The 15,187-nt window shown below is 40.7% G+C and overlaps 2 protein-coding genes and 1 long non-coding RNA gene across 4 annotated transcripts in view; 1 reads left to right on the forward strand and 2 right to left on the reverse strand.

Annotated features, from left to right (window-relative positions):
- shq1 (SHQ1, H/ACA ribonucleoprotein assembly factor) overlaps positions 1-15,187 on the forward strand; it is a 279,134-nt gene that overhangs the window by 39,319 nt on the left and 224,628 nt on the right. The gene's annotated exons all lie outside the window — the stretch shown is intronic.
- Positions 4,294-10,634, reverse strand: LOC141802609 (uncharacterized). The gene is made up of 4 exons (XM_074686203.1): positions 10,613-10,634; positions 6,047-6,205; positions 4,891-4,903; positions 4,294-4,396 (listed from the first exon to the last, which is right to left on the reverse strand). Exons 1-4 carry the CDS (start codon positions 10,632-10,634, stop codon positions 4,294-4,296), a joined length of 297 nt encoding a protein of 98 aa, XP_074542304.1.
- LOC141797763 (uncharacterized) lies at positions 13,040-14,116 on the reverse strand. The gene is made up of 3 exons (XR_012599106.1): positions 13,904-14,116; positions 13,596-13,785; positions 13,040-13,392 (listed from the first exon to the last, which is right to left on the reverse strand). It is a non-coding gene; the product is annotated as an uncharacterized LOC141797763 (long non-coding RNA).

The raw sequence follows: 15,187 nt of genomic DNA on the forward strand, positions 1-15,187 counted from the left end.
TTCAGCATCAGTTACCGGGGTATCGTGTCCGGATAAAAAGAGATCCACATTCGTAGTACGGAAAACCTGAAACTTATCCAGGAAGTTATCTCTCTAAGAGCTAATCCAGCTCGAAGTACAGGCACCTGGAGTCAGAAGAACAGGGGAGCAGATAAAAAACAAATACAAGAACTTCATCACGTCTGATAAGTCTGTTTCAAGCAGTGGCAATTGCTCTAAGACTACAAGGGAAGCTCAGCTTCCCCTAAAATGTTCCCAAAAAAGTGGTGATATGTACTGCTGTGTGTACATTTCATTGACAAAATGTGCATTAGAATTCCTTCCCATGTTTTGTTCAGAATCAGCTACCTATCACAGGTAACTGGCTCCACTTCCTTCTCATTCATCCTGGGAACGCTATGAATTCATCCCTAAGTTGCGTGAGGGCAGCAGCCACTTGATACACAACACGGGATGCCGTAAACTTGCTCAGCCGCTCCGCATCCCTGACAGAGTACATTTAGCTGCCTGTGGCAAAGAACCGCAAGGCAATGCACAATGACTGTGGGACAGTCAGTGCACCGCTCCTGCGGGTTGCACAAGCAATGTACGGCTCTAATATTTCACAGAGGTAGAGTAGTCCGGGCCGTCAGAACCTATTCCTCTCATACAGCAAATTGTCGCTTTGATCGAGTGGATCTGATCGATCTTTAAACACCCTTTCTCTTCGTAAAGCTCTTCTTACAACTTGTGCACCTCTGTCCACCGGGTTTGGGAGAAAAGGGCAGGCCATTGTTTCTGAGAAGCCGATTGGTCAGTGGGAGGGGCTTTTTATAGGATCAGGTTCAACCTCCAACTTATCCTGCTCCAGAGCAGGATAGCCGTTCGGAGTAGGTCACCATGGAGTAGGTCACCATGGTGACCTACTCTGATAAAAAAGGAACTGGCTTCGTGCGATCAGTAATCAAGAGTTAACCCTGAAGTTATCTCGCTAAGACACTAATCCTGCTTTGTGATATAGGCCTCTGGTAGGAACACTCATTAGCTACCTTGTCAACAGACCTCCTGTTGATATCGCTGTGTGAGAATACAGTGGTTTGAGGCATCAGGTGAATGAAATGAACTTGTAACTGAGATTAGATAAGGGACTTATTTTCATAAAAAATCCTTTAGGTTCCATACATGAAGTGGTATTTCACACAAGAGTAACAAGAAGAATAGCAAAAATGTAACTATCTAAGTACATTAAAATGTACGAAAAGTATCCCCAAGACCATAGTAACTGGATGTCTAAAGGTGTTAGTACAATGTACACACAGTTCTCTACTGAAGCTCTACCAGTAACTGCTGTTTTTTAAGGCGCACAAATTGTCTTCAGCTGTAGAGGTCATTCATCATGTACATTAGACTTTAAGGAAAAGTCTAGTTTGCAATGAAAACTTTCTCTTTTTGTTAATGAATGTTGCCCAGTGTGATAGTACATAGAAATATGTATCCACATTTGGCTCTAATCTTTGATGATGTGCTGTTGGAAGTTGGACAACACATCTACTACGTACCAGATCTGATTAATGTTTGCAAGACGGGAAACTGGTATCCTACCAGACAGAATCTTAATTTTTTTTAAAGTAAGCAATTGCCCTCTCAACATGAACCCTGTGCTTGGCCTTTTTTTCTTTTCTTTTTTTGACATCTCAACATCTGCATGCGGCATCTGATGGTTGGACCTGGCAAGAAGTGGGATGTGAGTTTAAGACCAATCTCCTCCAGCTCCATCTCAATCAAAAACCCTTTGTCAGTCATTAGTCAACCAGTTGCTTTTAGAATTGATTTTATAATTTTATTGCTTGTTTTTAAAGGTCTTAATGGCCTAGCCCCCCAGTACCTGACTGAGCTTCTGGATCTCTATGTCCCGGCCAGGACATTGAGATCCTCGGGGCAGGTGCTATTGGTCCCCCCGAAAACAAAACTTGAAACCAAAGGTGGCCGGGCCTTCATGGCGGCTGCTCCTCGGCTCTGGAACAGTCTGCCTGAGCATATCTGCTCCGCCAGCTCAGTTGAGGTTTTTAAATCGTTTTTAAAGACTCACCTCTTCTCCCTGGCTTTTAATCAAAGTTGAGTGCACATCTTAGCTTTTTTTTTTTTTTTTTTTTTTTAACTTTTTTATGTTTTATGTGTTTTAATGTATTTTAATGAATACAGACTTTTGCTTATGTTTAAGATATTTGAAGCCGTATGTACTGTTTGTGTTTGTACAGCACTTCAGGTCAACTTTGGTTGTTTTAAATGTGCTGTGTAAATAAAGTTTGAGTTGAGTTGAGTTGAATTAGTCCATCTCCAAATTTAAGGTAGCCACACTGAAAGAAACCTTGCAATAGCTCTTTGATTGTGCACTGATTAAAGATCTCCTTGTCTGAGACTGACCCTGTGAAAAGGGCAGACACACACATAATTCCCCTCTTGGGTTGCAGGCAGCCAGTTACCAGTGTTGGTCATTTTACTTTACCTTACTTTACTTTTACCTAAAGGTGATTGGATTAGTAACTCATTTACCTCATTGTAAGAGTAATTAGTTACTCAGCAAAGTAACTGTGACGTTATTTTTCATCTTTAACAGAGTGGCTTGGTCTCCCTCGCTGGCTGCATTTGGGCTCAGGGTTGGGTTAGCAGCAGGAGCAGCAGTATAAAAACACTTTTATCAAAAATCAAAACAAAGTTAATAAGTTACTGACTTAAATATACTTCTCTTGAGCTGGTTATAAGGCTTTATATTAAAGTCCAAAGAGAACAGGAAAACAGGACATACAGCTGATATTCAAATATTATCTTATTTATAGAATAAGAGATGCAGGTGACTTCAGAACTAATAAATCATTTAGCAGCTCAGGGCTGGGCTGATGAAGAATGCTGAGTTTCGATGAATCAAATGGCTGACTCGTCATATCTTACGTCGTTTTTTTTTACTTAAAAAGTTCACATTAACTATCACGACAGCTTTTTAATAATAAAATCAGATAAAGTGACTGCTAATCCCTCACTGCACGCCTACCTGTGTTTTTACACACACGACAGGGAGGAGCACACGCACAAAGACGCAGGGGAATTCAGATCAAAACAGAGGAGGTAAACTGATGAACGGGAAAGTGAAACTTAAGTCACACAACCATGTTATAAGTATCTCTGCTAGTGCTCTGTCTGCTATCTCTCCCTTTGTAGTGGTTATACCTGGGTATGGCATAGACTACACCACTGCCTTATTGTTCTGAGCTCTGAACACAAAAACAGAAACACGTTATGTGCCAAGTCTGGAATCACGGCCACTGCTGCGACGGCAGGCTGCGGTCAATAGCAGCTCCGTTTTATTTGATAAAAATATAAAACAAAAAAATGAAGAAAAATCCTACAGGCCCTTTCGGACCGGAATAGACCGGCCTTCGGGAATCTTCCCGAACCTCCCGATGGCAGCCCGCCCCTGAACAACCCCCTCCCCTCTCTCTCCCTCCTCCTCCCTGTTCTCACCAGGAAGCTGATGTGTGTGTGGCCAAAAGCTGACACTTGCCCTGCATTCAACCTAATTAAAGTAACTCACCACTTCATATTCTCAGTAACAGTAACAGCGTTGCAACAAAAGTAATTTATTAGATTATTTGTTGCTGAAAAAATAACGCTGTTACTAATGCTGTCATACTCTAACCCCGTTATAACTAACACTGCCAATGACTTAGAGTGTTGGGTGATTTTTATGTGGAGTAGTTTTGACTCTGAAGCATAAAGGAGTTGGGCCTCTCTATCTTTAGTTCAGTTCAGTCTAAGATAGAAAATCTAGTTGGTAAGTCCTGTTTAAAGTTTTCAGGCTTGTTGTTTGAAATGATATCTGTGTGGCCAAATGGGCAGGTGGTCAAGTCAGTCTTAAATGTAGTCTACCCAGGAGTTTATTACAGTGCTGACACTCTGTAGTCGAAATTGAAACCCATATGCTAAGTCCTTGTGGTCAAATTTTTGTCTCAACTTCATCAGTGTGAGTAAAAACTGGGGGGTGTGCAAGGGCATGTTTTGGGCCTCGATGTCTACCACTTTATAGGTGGTTCATAGGTCAGGGGAATCTGTGTTTGTGATGCAGTGGGGTCATTTGGCACTTAAATTCTCACAAGCTGTTAAACTGTTCATATGTGAAACCAGTGCAGTACTGGAAATAACCGGACACATGACTTTGGTTCACAGGAGTTAATATCAGTGCATTTTTTTTATTTTCCCTTCAAGTAACTTAAGCTGGCCTCTTTTTTTTGTTGGGTTTTTTTTTTTTTTTTTTTTTTGTTATTTTTCAAGTTCCTTCTTCAAATTTATAATTTCCTTCTTTTGTTGTTCAAGTATTTTCTTTAGAGTTTTCAGCTCCTCTCCTTGGTATTGTTGTCTGCCTCTGTAAATGCAAATATGAAAAAAGCAGTAAGTTAATGACATAATTTTCTCTCTCTCACAGCTCTCTCTAGAAACCAGTACAGTCACCACCAGCAAAGCAAGCTTGTGAATTCTCAGAGTCCCCCTTACCCCCTCAACCATCAAATTTCACTACAGTAATGAATGAATAAACACGAAACAAAGATGCACAGTAAAATCGTCATCACTTTGCCATAATCCATATCCCTGGAGCACGAGACCAGACAACAGGAGACAAACAATGTTTGGCACCTTGCACGGTCTGCCCGGCTTACGTCCACCTGTTTCAAGAGAATTTGCGCAAGAAAATTAAACTATGAAAGCCTTGCTGCCACCATTAAAACCACAGCCACTGGGCAGACAAGCGCTATGAAAAGAGGGGTACGCCTTGAGCCCACTGCAGCAAAGCATTACCGTGAGGTCACAGGAAATGCAGTGCTCTGATTTGGATTTGTGGTAAATCCTCATGCTCCTCACCTTGGCACTTCTCCTGACAGGAAGGTCATTGAGATAGGGGACAGTAGAAGTCATGGCCTTTTGGAGATCATGTGTCCATCAAAGGAGAGCTACAGAGATTGTTTTTCTCTTGTGAAGCATGCAGATGGTCGCTACAAGCTAAAGGAGAGCCACACATATCACTACCAAATAACAGGACAGTTGGGACTCACAGGCATGCCGTGGTGCGATTTCTTCGTGATGTGTTAAAAGACTATCACCTACAGCGCATTCATTTTGATGCAGCAAAATGGGGTGATATGAAAAACAAATTAGACCTGTTTTTCTTTGAGTATTTACTCAGAAGATGCCAACAGTGATGACAAAAAAATAAAGCAAAAACACCCTTTGTTAAACTCTTACCACAGTCAGTTTCTCTGACACTGAGATGAGTTGCAGCTTCATCAGTTGAATTCAAGATGGAGGCTTCAGCATCCTGATTTTGTGAAAGAATAGTTGTTAGTTTAAGCTAGGATGCTGTTTGTTATTACCTATTCATATATTTCAGTTAAATACAGTGAAAATGTAATTTTACTAACATGTGTAATAAAATATATTGCATCATTGATGAATAGTTGGTGAGGATAGGGTGTGGGCACTAAGGCCCGGTTGACAGTGACTTTAAGTTTTCTGTGATATTTTACTGATTGCTATTTAGAAGACAAGACCAAAATTAAATGCATGTGTGTACATATTAATGTGTTGTATGAATCAACACAGTACATTTGTCAACTGCAAAACATCGACAGTTACTAAACACTTACAATAAAATGCTGTCACAGTTAAGTGTTTTACAGGGGGATTTTGATTAGTCCCATGCAATTGCACTGCACTAGATAACAAAAACCTTTTTGCTGGAGATTTTCTGCTTCCTCTTTGATGTTCTCTCCTCAAGAAAGAAGAGAGAGAAGCCACAGGATTTGGGAACTTGGTTGTAGGTCGTCTGTCCACAAAATGCTTAAAGATACCAGTATGTCAGAAGTTGTCTCTATCTGTCACCAGTATTTATTTTGCTCAAATGATAGACAGTAGCTCAAGTGTGAAGTGAAGAAACCTGCTATTGAGACATCTTTCTTTGCTAATGTCATCTGACCTAAAACACAGAGCTACAGTTAGCTAATGTTAGCTGGCACCTTACCTCCAAACAGACAGATTTTCTTATTGATTTTGGAGGGATTCAGCTGATCATGCGGTCTCCCACACTGCTTAATCCACACCCGGCACCTTTCTTTTTGTGTCTTTGGCTTGGGGAATGTGAAAAAAATCCAACACCGGCCTCCAAACTTTGCAGACACAGCTATTTTCGTGGTAAGTTATTTCACACACTAATTGCACAAGTTCACATTCAGATTTGCACATATTCAAATTCTCACCACACCTTCACTCCATACGATACAGGCGCACAAGTATGTTTTGCACCTAGTGCTCTGCAACAATGGGTGCAAAATGTGAGCATATCAGTGTTGCAATATGTGACTTGTAGAATATGATTTGTGCACTTGTAAATGTGATTTGTGCACCTGAAATTACAATTTTGTGAATGTGTATTTTGGTGTCGTATTTGTGGGAAGAAAAAAAATAGACAAAATTATTTAACAAGTACACAACTCATAGAGTGTGGGATTAGATTTATTTAGATTAAATTAGATTTACTGATACACATACAAATTCAATGTACACAACTACAAATCTGATGTTACAGGTGCTCAAACATTTTGCACCCGAAATACTTTCATAGTGATTAACCAGGTTGAAAGGGTACCCACCGGTATGCAACGCTATGTGTACAACAGCGAACAGCCTTGTAAACAAACAGGGATAATCTGATTGGTCATTACTAGTCGGCCTTCTATTGGTTGAGCCACGAAAAAGTTGGGGAGCAGATAGAAATCTGTGAGCAGAAATTCCTCCTGCACAAGCGAAAGAACCCGAGTGTGAGCACAGGAAATCTGCTCGAACAGCATTATAACCGAGCATGAGGACACAGTTTGAGCACGCACAGCATTGTAACCAAGTACGAGGAGACAGTTTGAGCACACGCAGAGCAAATTTGAGCATGAGAGCAGAGTTTTGAGAGACAATATCATGAAATCTGAGCATGAAATCAAAATAATAGTGCTCTCAAATCAATTAACAATGCCCTTGAATTGAGGTGGAAATTTATTCTATAGCAGTCTCACAAAATCATTGTTCCTCCCACCAGTTTCCAGCATAGGATCTAACGATAACGCCACTTTTTACAGCTTCTGAATAGGACCAACGGTTTGTAAAATACCAGGCATTTGAAAATAAGTGCATTCTGGGCCCGCCGGCATTCTTGGAATCCTGAGGGTTAAAGTGTTATTTAATTTAGTTGTTCAGATCTGCTTCAATATTACATTAATTTGACTCATAAGGTAAATTTATTGATATCCCATCTTTCAGTTTTGAGCAAGGTCCACCTATACTGTTTTACAGCGATATGCAACATTTTTTAACAATACTTAATAATTTGATTTGTTACAGATAGGCATCAGGTTTGTTTGATTACAGACATTAAGTAGAATGATTTTCCATAATAATTGTTACTACTGAAATGTTTAGCTAAATCAACTTAATTCAATCAACTTATTTCATTACTTTTTTTGAGGTAACTGGTTTGCAAGCATTTTTCAAGTAAACTCAGCTAATCTGTATTTACAGTGTATGAAAGGACATTTCACCCTCATCTTTGGTTGAACCCTGAGGCTGTGGGGGAGCAGAGAGGAATTTCTGATAATTTCAAGTTAACCAAGACTTTGATTTATCAGAAAGAACTCAGTGGTGGAGTGTCTGGTGTTTTTTTGCTGAGAAACAACACAGAAGCAATGTTTGGAGGCTTTTCAATGGAGGAGAACACTATCTGTCCTTAAGTCCCTGGAAAGCACCTTTACACTCTTCACTTCACACCTCTGGATCAGGGCCCGCTTTCCAGGTGAGGTTGGTCAGTGCTGATGCTCAGGTGTTGATCTCGGGAATGAATCCCTGGCACCAGCCCACAAGGCCAACAAAACACCAAACCTGTTTCATGGTACAGGGTCTTGGGCTGTTTTGAATCAGTGGCGCTTTCTCCCGGAGGCCAATGGAAGCCATGCTTCCTCTCTTTTTTTAGACTGTAGCTGTGATTTAATGAAAATACTCCTTTTTAACAGTTTCGATACTTCTTCTGTGTTTTGTCATTGTCATCTCTTCCTTATTCCTCTCCTCTAGTTATTGAGCATTTTACAATGTGTAAAACAGCGCCCTTGTAAATGTTCTGTGGCGAATGCGTGGTGAAAATACAATACTGCACGCTGTTGTCCGCAAGGAAGCCAAGTTGAGTTGGCGTCCCTTGGTGAAAAAAAACAAGACTGATTAACCAATCAGATGAGGCCGTGATCATGACACTGCTCATCTGTGATTGACCAAGACTGTGTCAAGGGAAGCCACCCCGTCTTTGGCCTCAAACCAATCAAATCACAGTATCGTCATCATCAAGCCACTGAATGAAATCAGGGAGGTTAGCACATTAGCAGTGTGCATGAAGCGGCCGGTTGTGTGTTTAAGTGGGCGGTGGAATGAATTAATAAGATGTTTAAGCTAAGTCAAGAGGACAATGTACGTGTGTGAATGAGTGAGTGAGGGTGGGAGAGTGAAAGGGTGTGAGTCAGTGTTCAAAGTAAGTAAAACGAATGCACTCTAACAGGTCGTTCCGTTACATGAAATAGAGATACAAGCTGCAACAAAGCCTTTTATGTACCCCACTCCCTAAAAAAAAAATACAGATAAGAGGCTTTGTCTCACTTGGCTTCCTCAAAAAAAACCTCCACGCCACGCCACTGTTTTGAATGGCCTTAACTTTACCTACCTGAGATCAGCCTTCACCTCTCCCCAACAGATACCTTTGTGCCGTGGGTCCTGCTTGACTACAGATACATCATCTCAATAGGCAACACTGCAGACCTCACAACCTTGAAGCAGTTTTTCCATTAGCCTCTCCAGGATTCACTGTAAACTAGAAATCTAGTGGGGTCCTTGAAGCAGTGAAGGACTTGGATTAGCTCTCCAAAAGAACTTCCAGCACCTATGGCAAAGGTCAAGAGTCCTGATGAAGTTACATGTGCAGACTGTTTCCAGGATTCCACCCCACCTCTTGAGTCCTTTCCTTCAACAACCGCCTCGCCAGAAATGATGTGACAGAAGAAGGTCTACCTCTTTCCTCCCAGGCCTTCAAAAGGTTCACATGGTAAGTCTGCAGGGGTTTCTCTTTCTCTGCATGCAGAATTTCATCCTATTTGTATATAAGGAGATCCAGATGGCCCTGAAATGGCCACTGTTAGAGCACCTCAAATGGTGAGAATACAGTTGATGCTTTTGGAACTTCTCTGCAGGCAAAGAGCAGGATAGGTAACCACTCATCGCAGTGAAGTGTTTGATATTAACCACTCCAACTGGCCCTGTGACTTTCGGTGATAAGAAGTCATCTTTATTACCTGAAAGTGATACTCCGGGATGGAACAAGTTGGGTCCTATCACAAGGTTTAGGGCAGAAATTACCCCCACAGCAATGTTTTTGTGCAGCAGAAGCCCAGAGCATTCGCACCAAACACCCCCTCCCTGCTCCTCTGCCGGTTTCCTATGCATTCAGACGGGGCCAATTTTTACTTGACCAAAAACACAAATAAACGGACTCCCACCGAAAAAATCTGATATCGGTCTGCATTCACGCTTTATTTAGAGAATTCTCAGCGCGTTACTTTCACACAAAAACACAGCTAAATAAGGCTCTAGTTCTCATTGTGGCGTAAAACAAAATGTCAGAATCTCCTCTGGGATATCTGCACGAGAAAAGAGATGGACAAGGGCCCTGATCAGTTTTGGAGTGGTTACAGACAGAAGGAGAAAAGCTTCACATACCACAAGACCGAACTGATATCCTGCTGAGGTCTCCTCCAGGGACCCTAAATTGTTAGTCTGTTTTAAGGGGAGGAGGGGGAGGGGGCGTAATCACAGGCTCGGCTTGGAGTAGTGCTCTGTCTGATTAACAGGCAGCACTGTTTCATGACACTATATGTTTTGGAACATATCCGCCCATCAGTGTACACAGGCGGCCAAAAGAACTGAGAGGCTTGCTGGAAATGTCAGATGATTATCAAAATGTCCTTAATGATTTACAGCTACCTGGCACTATTAAACTTCTACCAACTGGCTCCTCCCTCTCAAAAAGTATATCATTATACAGGACTTACACTGCCCCGCCCACTGGGGGCTGTGAGATCAGCAGTGGTTAGGACTTTTTGTGACCAAAGAGTGGATCATTCTGCTTCAACACAGCAATAATCTCAGCAACTTTACACATATCATCAGACTTGGTATGTTCTGGCACTTCACAAATCACAGGTGAACCAACATCTTTCTTTAATTGTTGTTGCCTTTGTGTCTTCCTGGGTCCCTTGGTTCCAGCCTTACACAGACAACCACATGAGTCTGGATGAGGCTGCAACCTGGACTAGGCTCAGGAATGTGTCATGACAAAACAAGAGACAAGTATCTCCAGTCCTGGTATGAGTTCTAGAACATTACTAAAATGTTTACCCTTGTTTAGGTCATTGAATATCCTAGCCCAAAAACATCTCTCGTGATAACTTGTCCAATAACCAACTGTCATCAGATATGTTTGTTCTTCTGCTTCAACTCTAAGTTTTACCTGTGGTTGGGGCAGTCACCATGTACACATACAGCCCAGTTTTAGTTTTTTTAGAGGACGAACAGATGCTTTGTGTCCCTGCTGCTGACAAAGTCTTAAAACCTGACTGTATGTACCCTCAAGTTCCTCAGGAAGCTCTTAGTGGTTAATGTCCAAAGTTTCAAGAAATAACCTGAAAATAAAAAGAGTAATAACGAAGAGTTGCACAACTTTTTGAGACAATCTCTGCCATCAAACAGTTCCTGGTTGTCCGAGTGGGTGCCTTTCCCACACTGTATGGTTTAGCTCTTTCCATAAATGTTCAATGGGATTTCAATCAAGGCTCATACAAGGCCATGTCAGATCAGTCCAATGTTTGAATGTCTGCACTTTAGGACATTGGTTTAGTTTCAGGATTTCATTGAACCCTGCATAAAGTGAAGACACTTTGTGCCAGATGCAGCAAAGCAGAACATGACGAAGCCTCCTCCATGTTTCACAGCAGGTACATTATTCTTTTCTCTTTGTGCTTCATTTCTCCACCTGCAGACACAGCACTAATGTGACAGAACAAAAAGATCAGGTTTTGTCTGAATGGTTTAAAGAACTTTCTTTAAAAAGCTCTGTGACTTATCTATATGTATTTTTGCCAATTCCAGTGTCACTTTTTATGATTTACTTTCTAGAGTGGTGTACTGTTTGGTTATCTTTCATGAAGTCCACTTTAGCTCAGAGAGTAGTGGATGGTGCTTTCTAAAACACTGACTTTTCTTGACCTAAGAGTTCATCTCAAGTCTCTTGGTCTCTGGGTTCTTTGGTTACCATTCAAATTACCAACCTCTTCAATTTGGCACACTTTTGCTCTCGGCTTGAGTCCTGAGGACTTTTAACTTTTGAATAATACAGTTTTTAAAAACAGTCTTTGAACCCATTGGACCTGGGTTTAAGCATGAAATTGTCCTAAAATGTGTTCTGATCTTGATCTAACTTGAAACAACAGTAAAACACAGTGGGCCGGTTTCCCATTCAGGGATTAAGCCTAGTCTAAGATTAAATCACGTTTTAAACCAGGACTTATCAAAACAGTTTTCTGAGACATGGATTAAAATAGTCTCAGACTTGTTTTAGTCTTGAGTTAAATAATCTCCATTCTTGAAGGAAGACTAGAGCTAATCCACGTCTAAATGGCAGCTTTATTTAAACCTGGCCAGGGGCAGGTTTAACTTCGGGTTAAAGGCGGGATGCTCCGCTGTACATGGTCAACATGGATTATCTTGACTACATCAATGATGCAGGAAGACCACCACCAAGACCAGAAAGAATTCTCAGAGACAGAAGTAACCTGCTGAATGAATTTGATGATGTAGGTTTCCGTGACCGTTTTTGTATGTACAAAAACGATGCAGCTGAAATAATTTGTTTGCTTCAGACAAAGATTTCATGTAACTCAGCAAGAGGAACTCCTGTACCTCCTTTTTTGCAAGTACTTGTGACCTTGAGATTTTTGGCATGTGGAACTTTCCATCGTAAAACAGCAGATTTGAGTGGTGTGAGTGAATCCACTGTCTGCAAAATAGTGCACAAAGTCTGCAAAGCTCTTTGTGAACTGAGAAAGGATTACATCAAGTTCCCAGCTGCTGTTGATCAGGCCATCTACAAGATGCAGTTCTATGAATATGGGAACTTTCCTGGAGCTGTTGGTTGCATTGATGGATGTCATATTCCCATTAAGTGCCCCTCAACAGAAGATGCTGAGCTGTACAGGAATCGTAAAAACTGGTTTTCAATAAATGTACAGGGTGTTTGTACTCCCACTATGCAGTTATCAAATATCGTTGCACATTGGAGCAGTTCAACACATAACTCTAGGATTTTCCAAAATTCCTCTTTGTGTGCTCAGTTTGAAGCTGGAGAACACACTGGAATCCTACTTGGTGACGGTGGTTATGCACAGACACACTTTTTGTTCACTCCTTATCTACTTCCCATCAGGCCTGAGCAGCAACGCTACAACCAAGCCCACATCCACACCAGAGGGCTAGCAGAGCGCATGTTTGGTATCTGGAAGAATCGTTTCCAGTGTCTCAGAAATACATTACATTTTGAACCAAGAAGATGCTGTGCTGTCATTGTGGCATCAGCAGTGCTTCATAACTACCTCAGACAGCATGGCTGCATAGACCCACCAACTCATTATGACAGTGACCCTCATGTTCCCATGGCAGAGGTAGCTAATGACCAAACTGGACACACTTATAGAAACAATTTTGCCGTGCAGCACTTTTCATAAAGACAAGAAACAGAAAACTGTTCAGTGATCCACAAGTGATCTGTTTGATGCTGTTTTATTACATTTTGTGTCATATTTTGAAAATAGTTATCTAATATATAATGTAATAATAGAAGAATGGATTAAGATGGTTCATTACTTAATAAGTTTTGGTTGGCTTAAGGTTGTGCTGGAAAATTTTTATTTCATAAAGGCACAAGTTCAACAGGGGCATTGTTACAAAAAACACTGATGTTTTGCAGCTGCTGTTGTTTCATGTCTCTTTCCATCTCTTTGACTGACAATTCCACTTGAAGGATTCTCATCTTGAGTTCATGTTCTTCTTTTAAATATTGCATTTTGCACTCATGGAACTCCAGAGCAAGTTTCTCATGAAAAGTCAGCCTTTTCACTCTTGCCATGCTGCCTGGAATGGAGACACTGGGTGCCGCTGCCTCAGGTGCAGAGGTCAGAATTTTGTGACACTGTTCTGGCTCCTCTGACATCTGATTCACACCCAGGTCATCTTGTTCTGGAGAGAAATTCAATATTAGACATACAATTTCAGACGATGAACTTCTACTACTTCAGAAGTAGTAATAGTAGCCCTGACAAGATTTTTTTTATTTAATTCTTTTTTTATTTAGAATGCAAAAGATACCATTTAGCTTATCTGAGCAGGATAAAATACCCTCACACACATTGTAACAAATGAGTTTTGCTGCGTTTCCCCACCTGAACTGTCCAGATGATCATCATCTGGGATACCTTCCAAGGGTTGTTGGCTTCCAATCATCCCAGTTAATAAATCTCCGAGGTCATCTATCTGTGGTCTAACTGGGGGTCCTCCACCTGTCTTGAAACCATCCCTACGAGCAATGGCTGCTGTTTTCTTTAGCTGTATTTTAATGTTTTTCCACAGGAACTTTACAAGGCAATACAAACATGTGTGAATGTGCCTCATATGAGCAAACATACTTTTCATATGTTCTGATTAGTTCAAGTAGACCACCATAAACAACTAAATCTTAATTAAATCTTACCTATAGTTGGTGGGTAGTCCTGCTGGTTACTGTTTCATTTGAGTAATATTCATTCACAATTGCAGTCCATGCATTTCGTTTTTTGAGTTCTGTGGTTGAATCATGATGTTTGTCTTCAACTATAAGATGTTTTGAAATGACTTCCTTCAAAAGTGTCTTCTCACTTTCACTGAAGTTTTTGGACCGCTTTCTTTTTCCTTTCTCCATGTTCAATCAGACATCAAGCTCCTGTTCCATACACACAGACTGCTGAAATTTATATTAGGAAAATTCCACCTCAGATTTTCAGAGCAACCCCACCTTTGCACCATGTGCAGATTGTTAATCTAATTCGGCTTCCAACACATGATCTGGCTAGTCCTTGATTACCTTTGTCACACACTCCATAGTCTAGAACTAGTCAATCTGAAGTTAAATCGCAACTCAGAAAGCAATGGGATTGGTGGGGATTAAGTTGGACCAGATTAGCTTAGTCCTGGCTTTATTTAAACCCTGAACAGGAAACCGGCCCAGTCTGTTTAAATTTAATCCACACTATCCATTTTGCATTTACATGCTTTTATTGCTAAACCATGTAAACATTCACTGTTGAGGGTGGAAAAAGTATGTAAACCCCCGGGCTAATGACTTCTCTTGACTCATAATTGGAGTCAGGAGTCAGACAACCTGGAGTCTGATCACAGAGCTGAAGTACCACACAAACACGATTGTTTATTAGTTTAAGGAATGTGTTTTTCTATTGTTAATGCAGATCAGAACATATTTTATGACCACTTTATGCAGAAACAAAGGTAATTTTTTACAAGGTTCCCATTCTTTACCTTGGAGTAGGCCCGGTAAGTGAATACTGGTCTCATGATGTTTATGGCCATGTGTTATACTAACTTTGAAAAGATACCAAAGGATTTTGTTTCCTCAAATGTATCAGGCATGTTGAGGTTCCTATCTGTGGAAAACTATCTCTATTGTCAAAGGATATTCTTATATATATGAGGTGTATTAACTGTAAATGCTTTCAATTTTATTTGAAACAAATTTTCACGCAACATTTTAATTAAAAGGATCATCAAGTCATATTTTGAATAAACATTACGTTTTTGTACACTGTTAGAACAGCCAACTTGATAAATGAGTAAATAAATTCCTCATTGTTGGTCCAACCCTGTATCACTGATGGTGGTTGAAATATGCTGTATTGTTAAACTGTAGGACTGAATAAACACAATTATGACTCAACCTTCACTTAGTTGAGCCAACTTTTTGGCAAAGCTTTAAAAAAGTTTA

Source organism: Halichoeres trimaculatus, unplaced genomic scaffold (assembly GCF_033239565.1).
Source record: "Halichoeres trimaculatus isolate MK-OKI-2021-1 unplaced genomic scaffold, fHalTri1.1 fHalTri1_scaffold_1, whole genome shotgun sequence".
Classification (NCBI taxonomy): Eukaryota; Metazoa; Chordata; class Actinopteri; order Labriformes; family Labridae; genus Halichoeres; species Halichoeres trimaculatus.

What these genes read in the sequence shown, in the direction of transcription:
- LOC141802609 (XM_074686203.1), bottom strand. Translation starts at nt 10,634, where the DNA reads ATGGTGACTGCCCCAACCACAG. An exon ending in GGTGACTGCCCCAACCACAG is followed by an intron (nt 6,206 to 10,612) that starts GTAAAACTTAGA and finishes CCACGAAAATAG; the next exon opens with CTGTGTCTGCAAAGTTTGGA.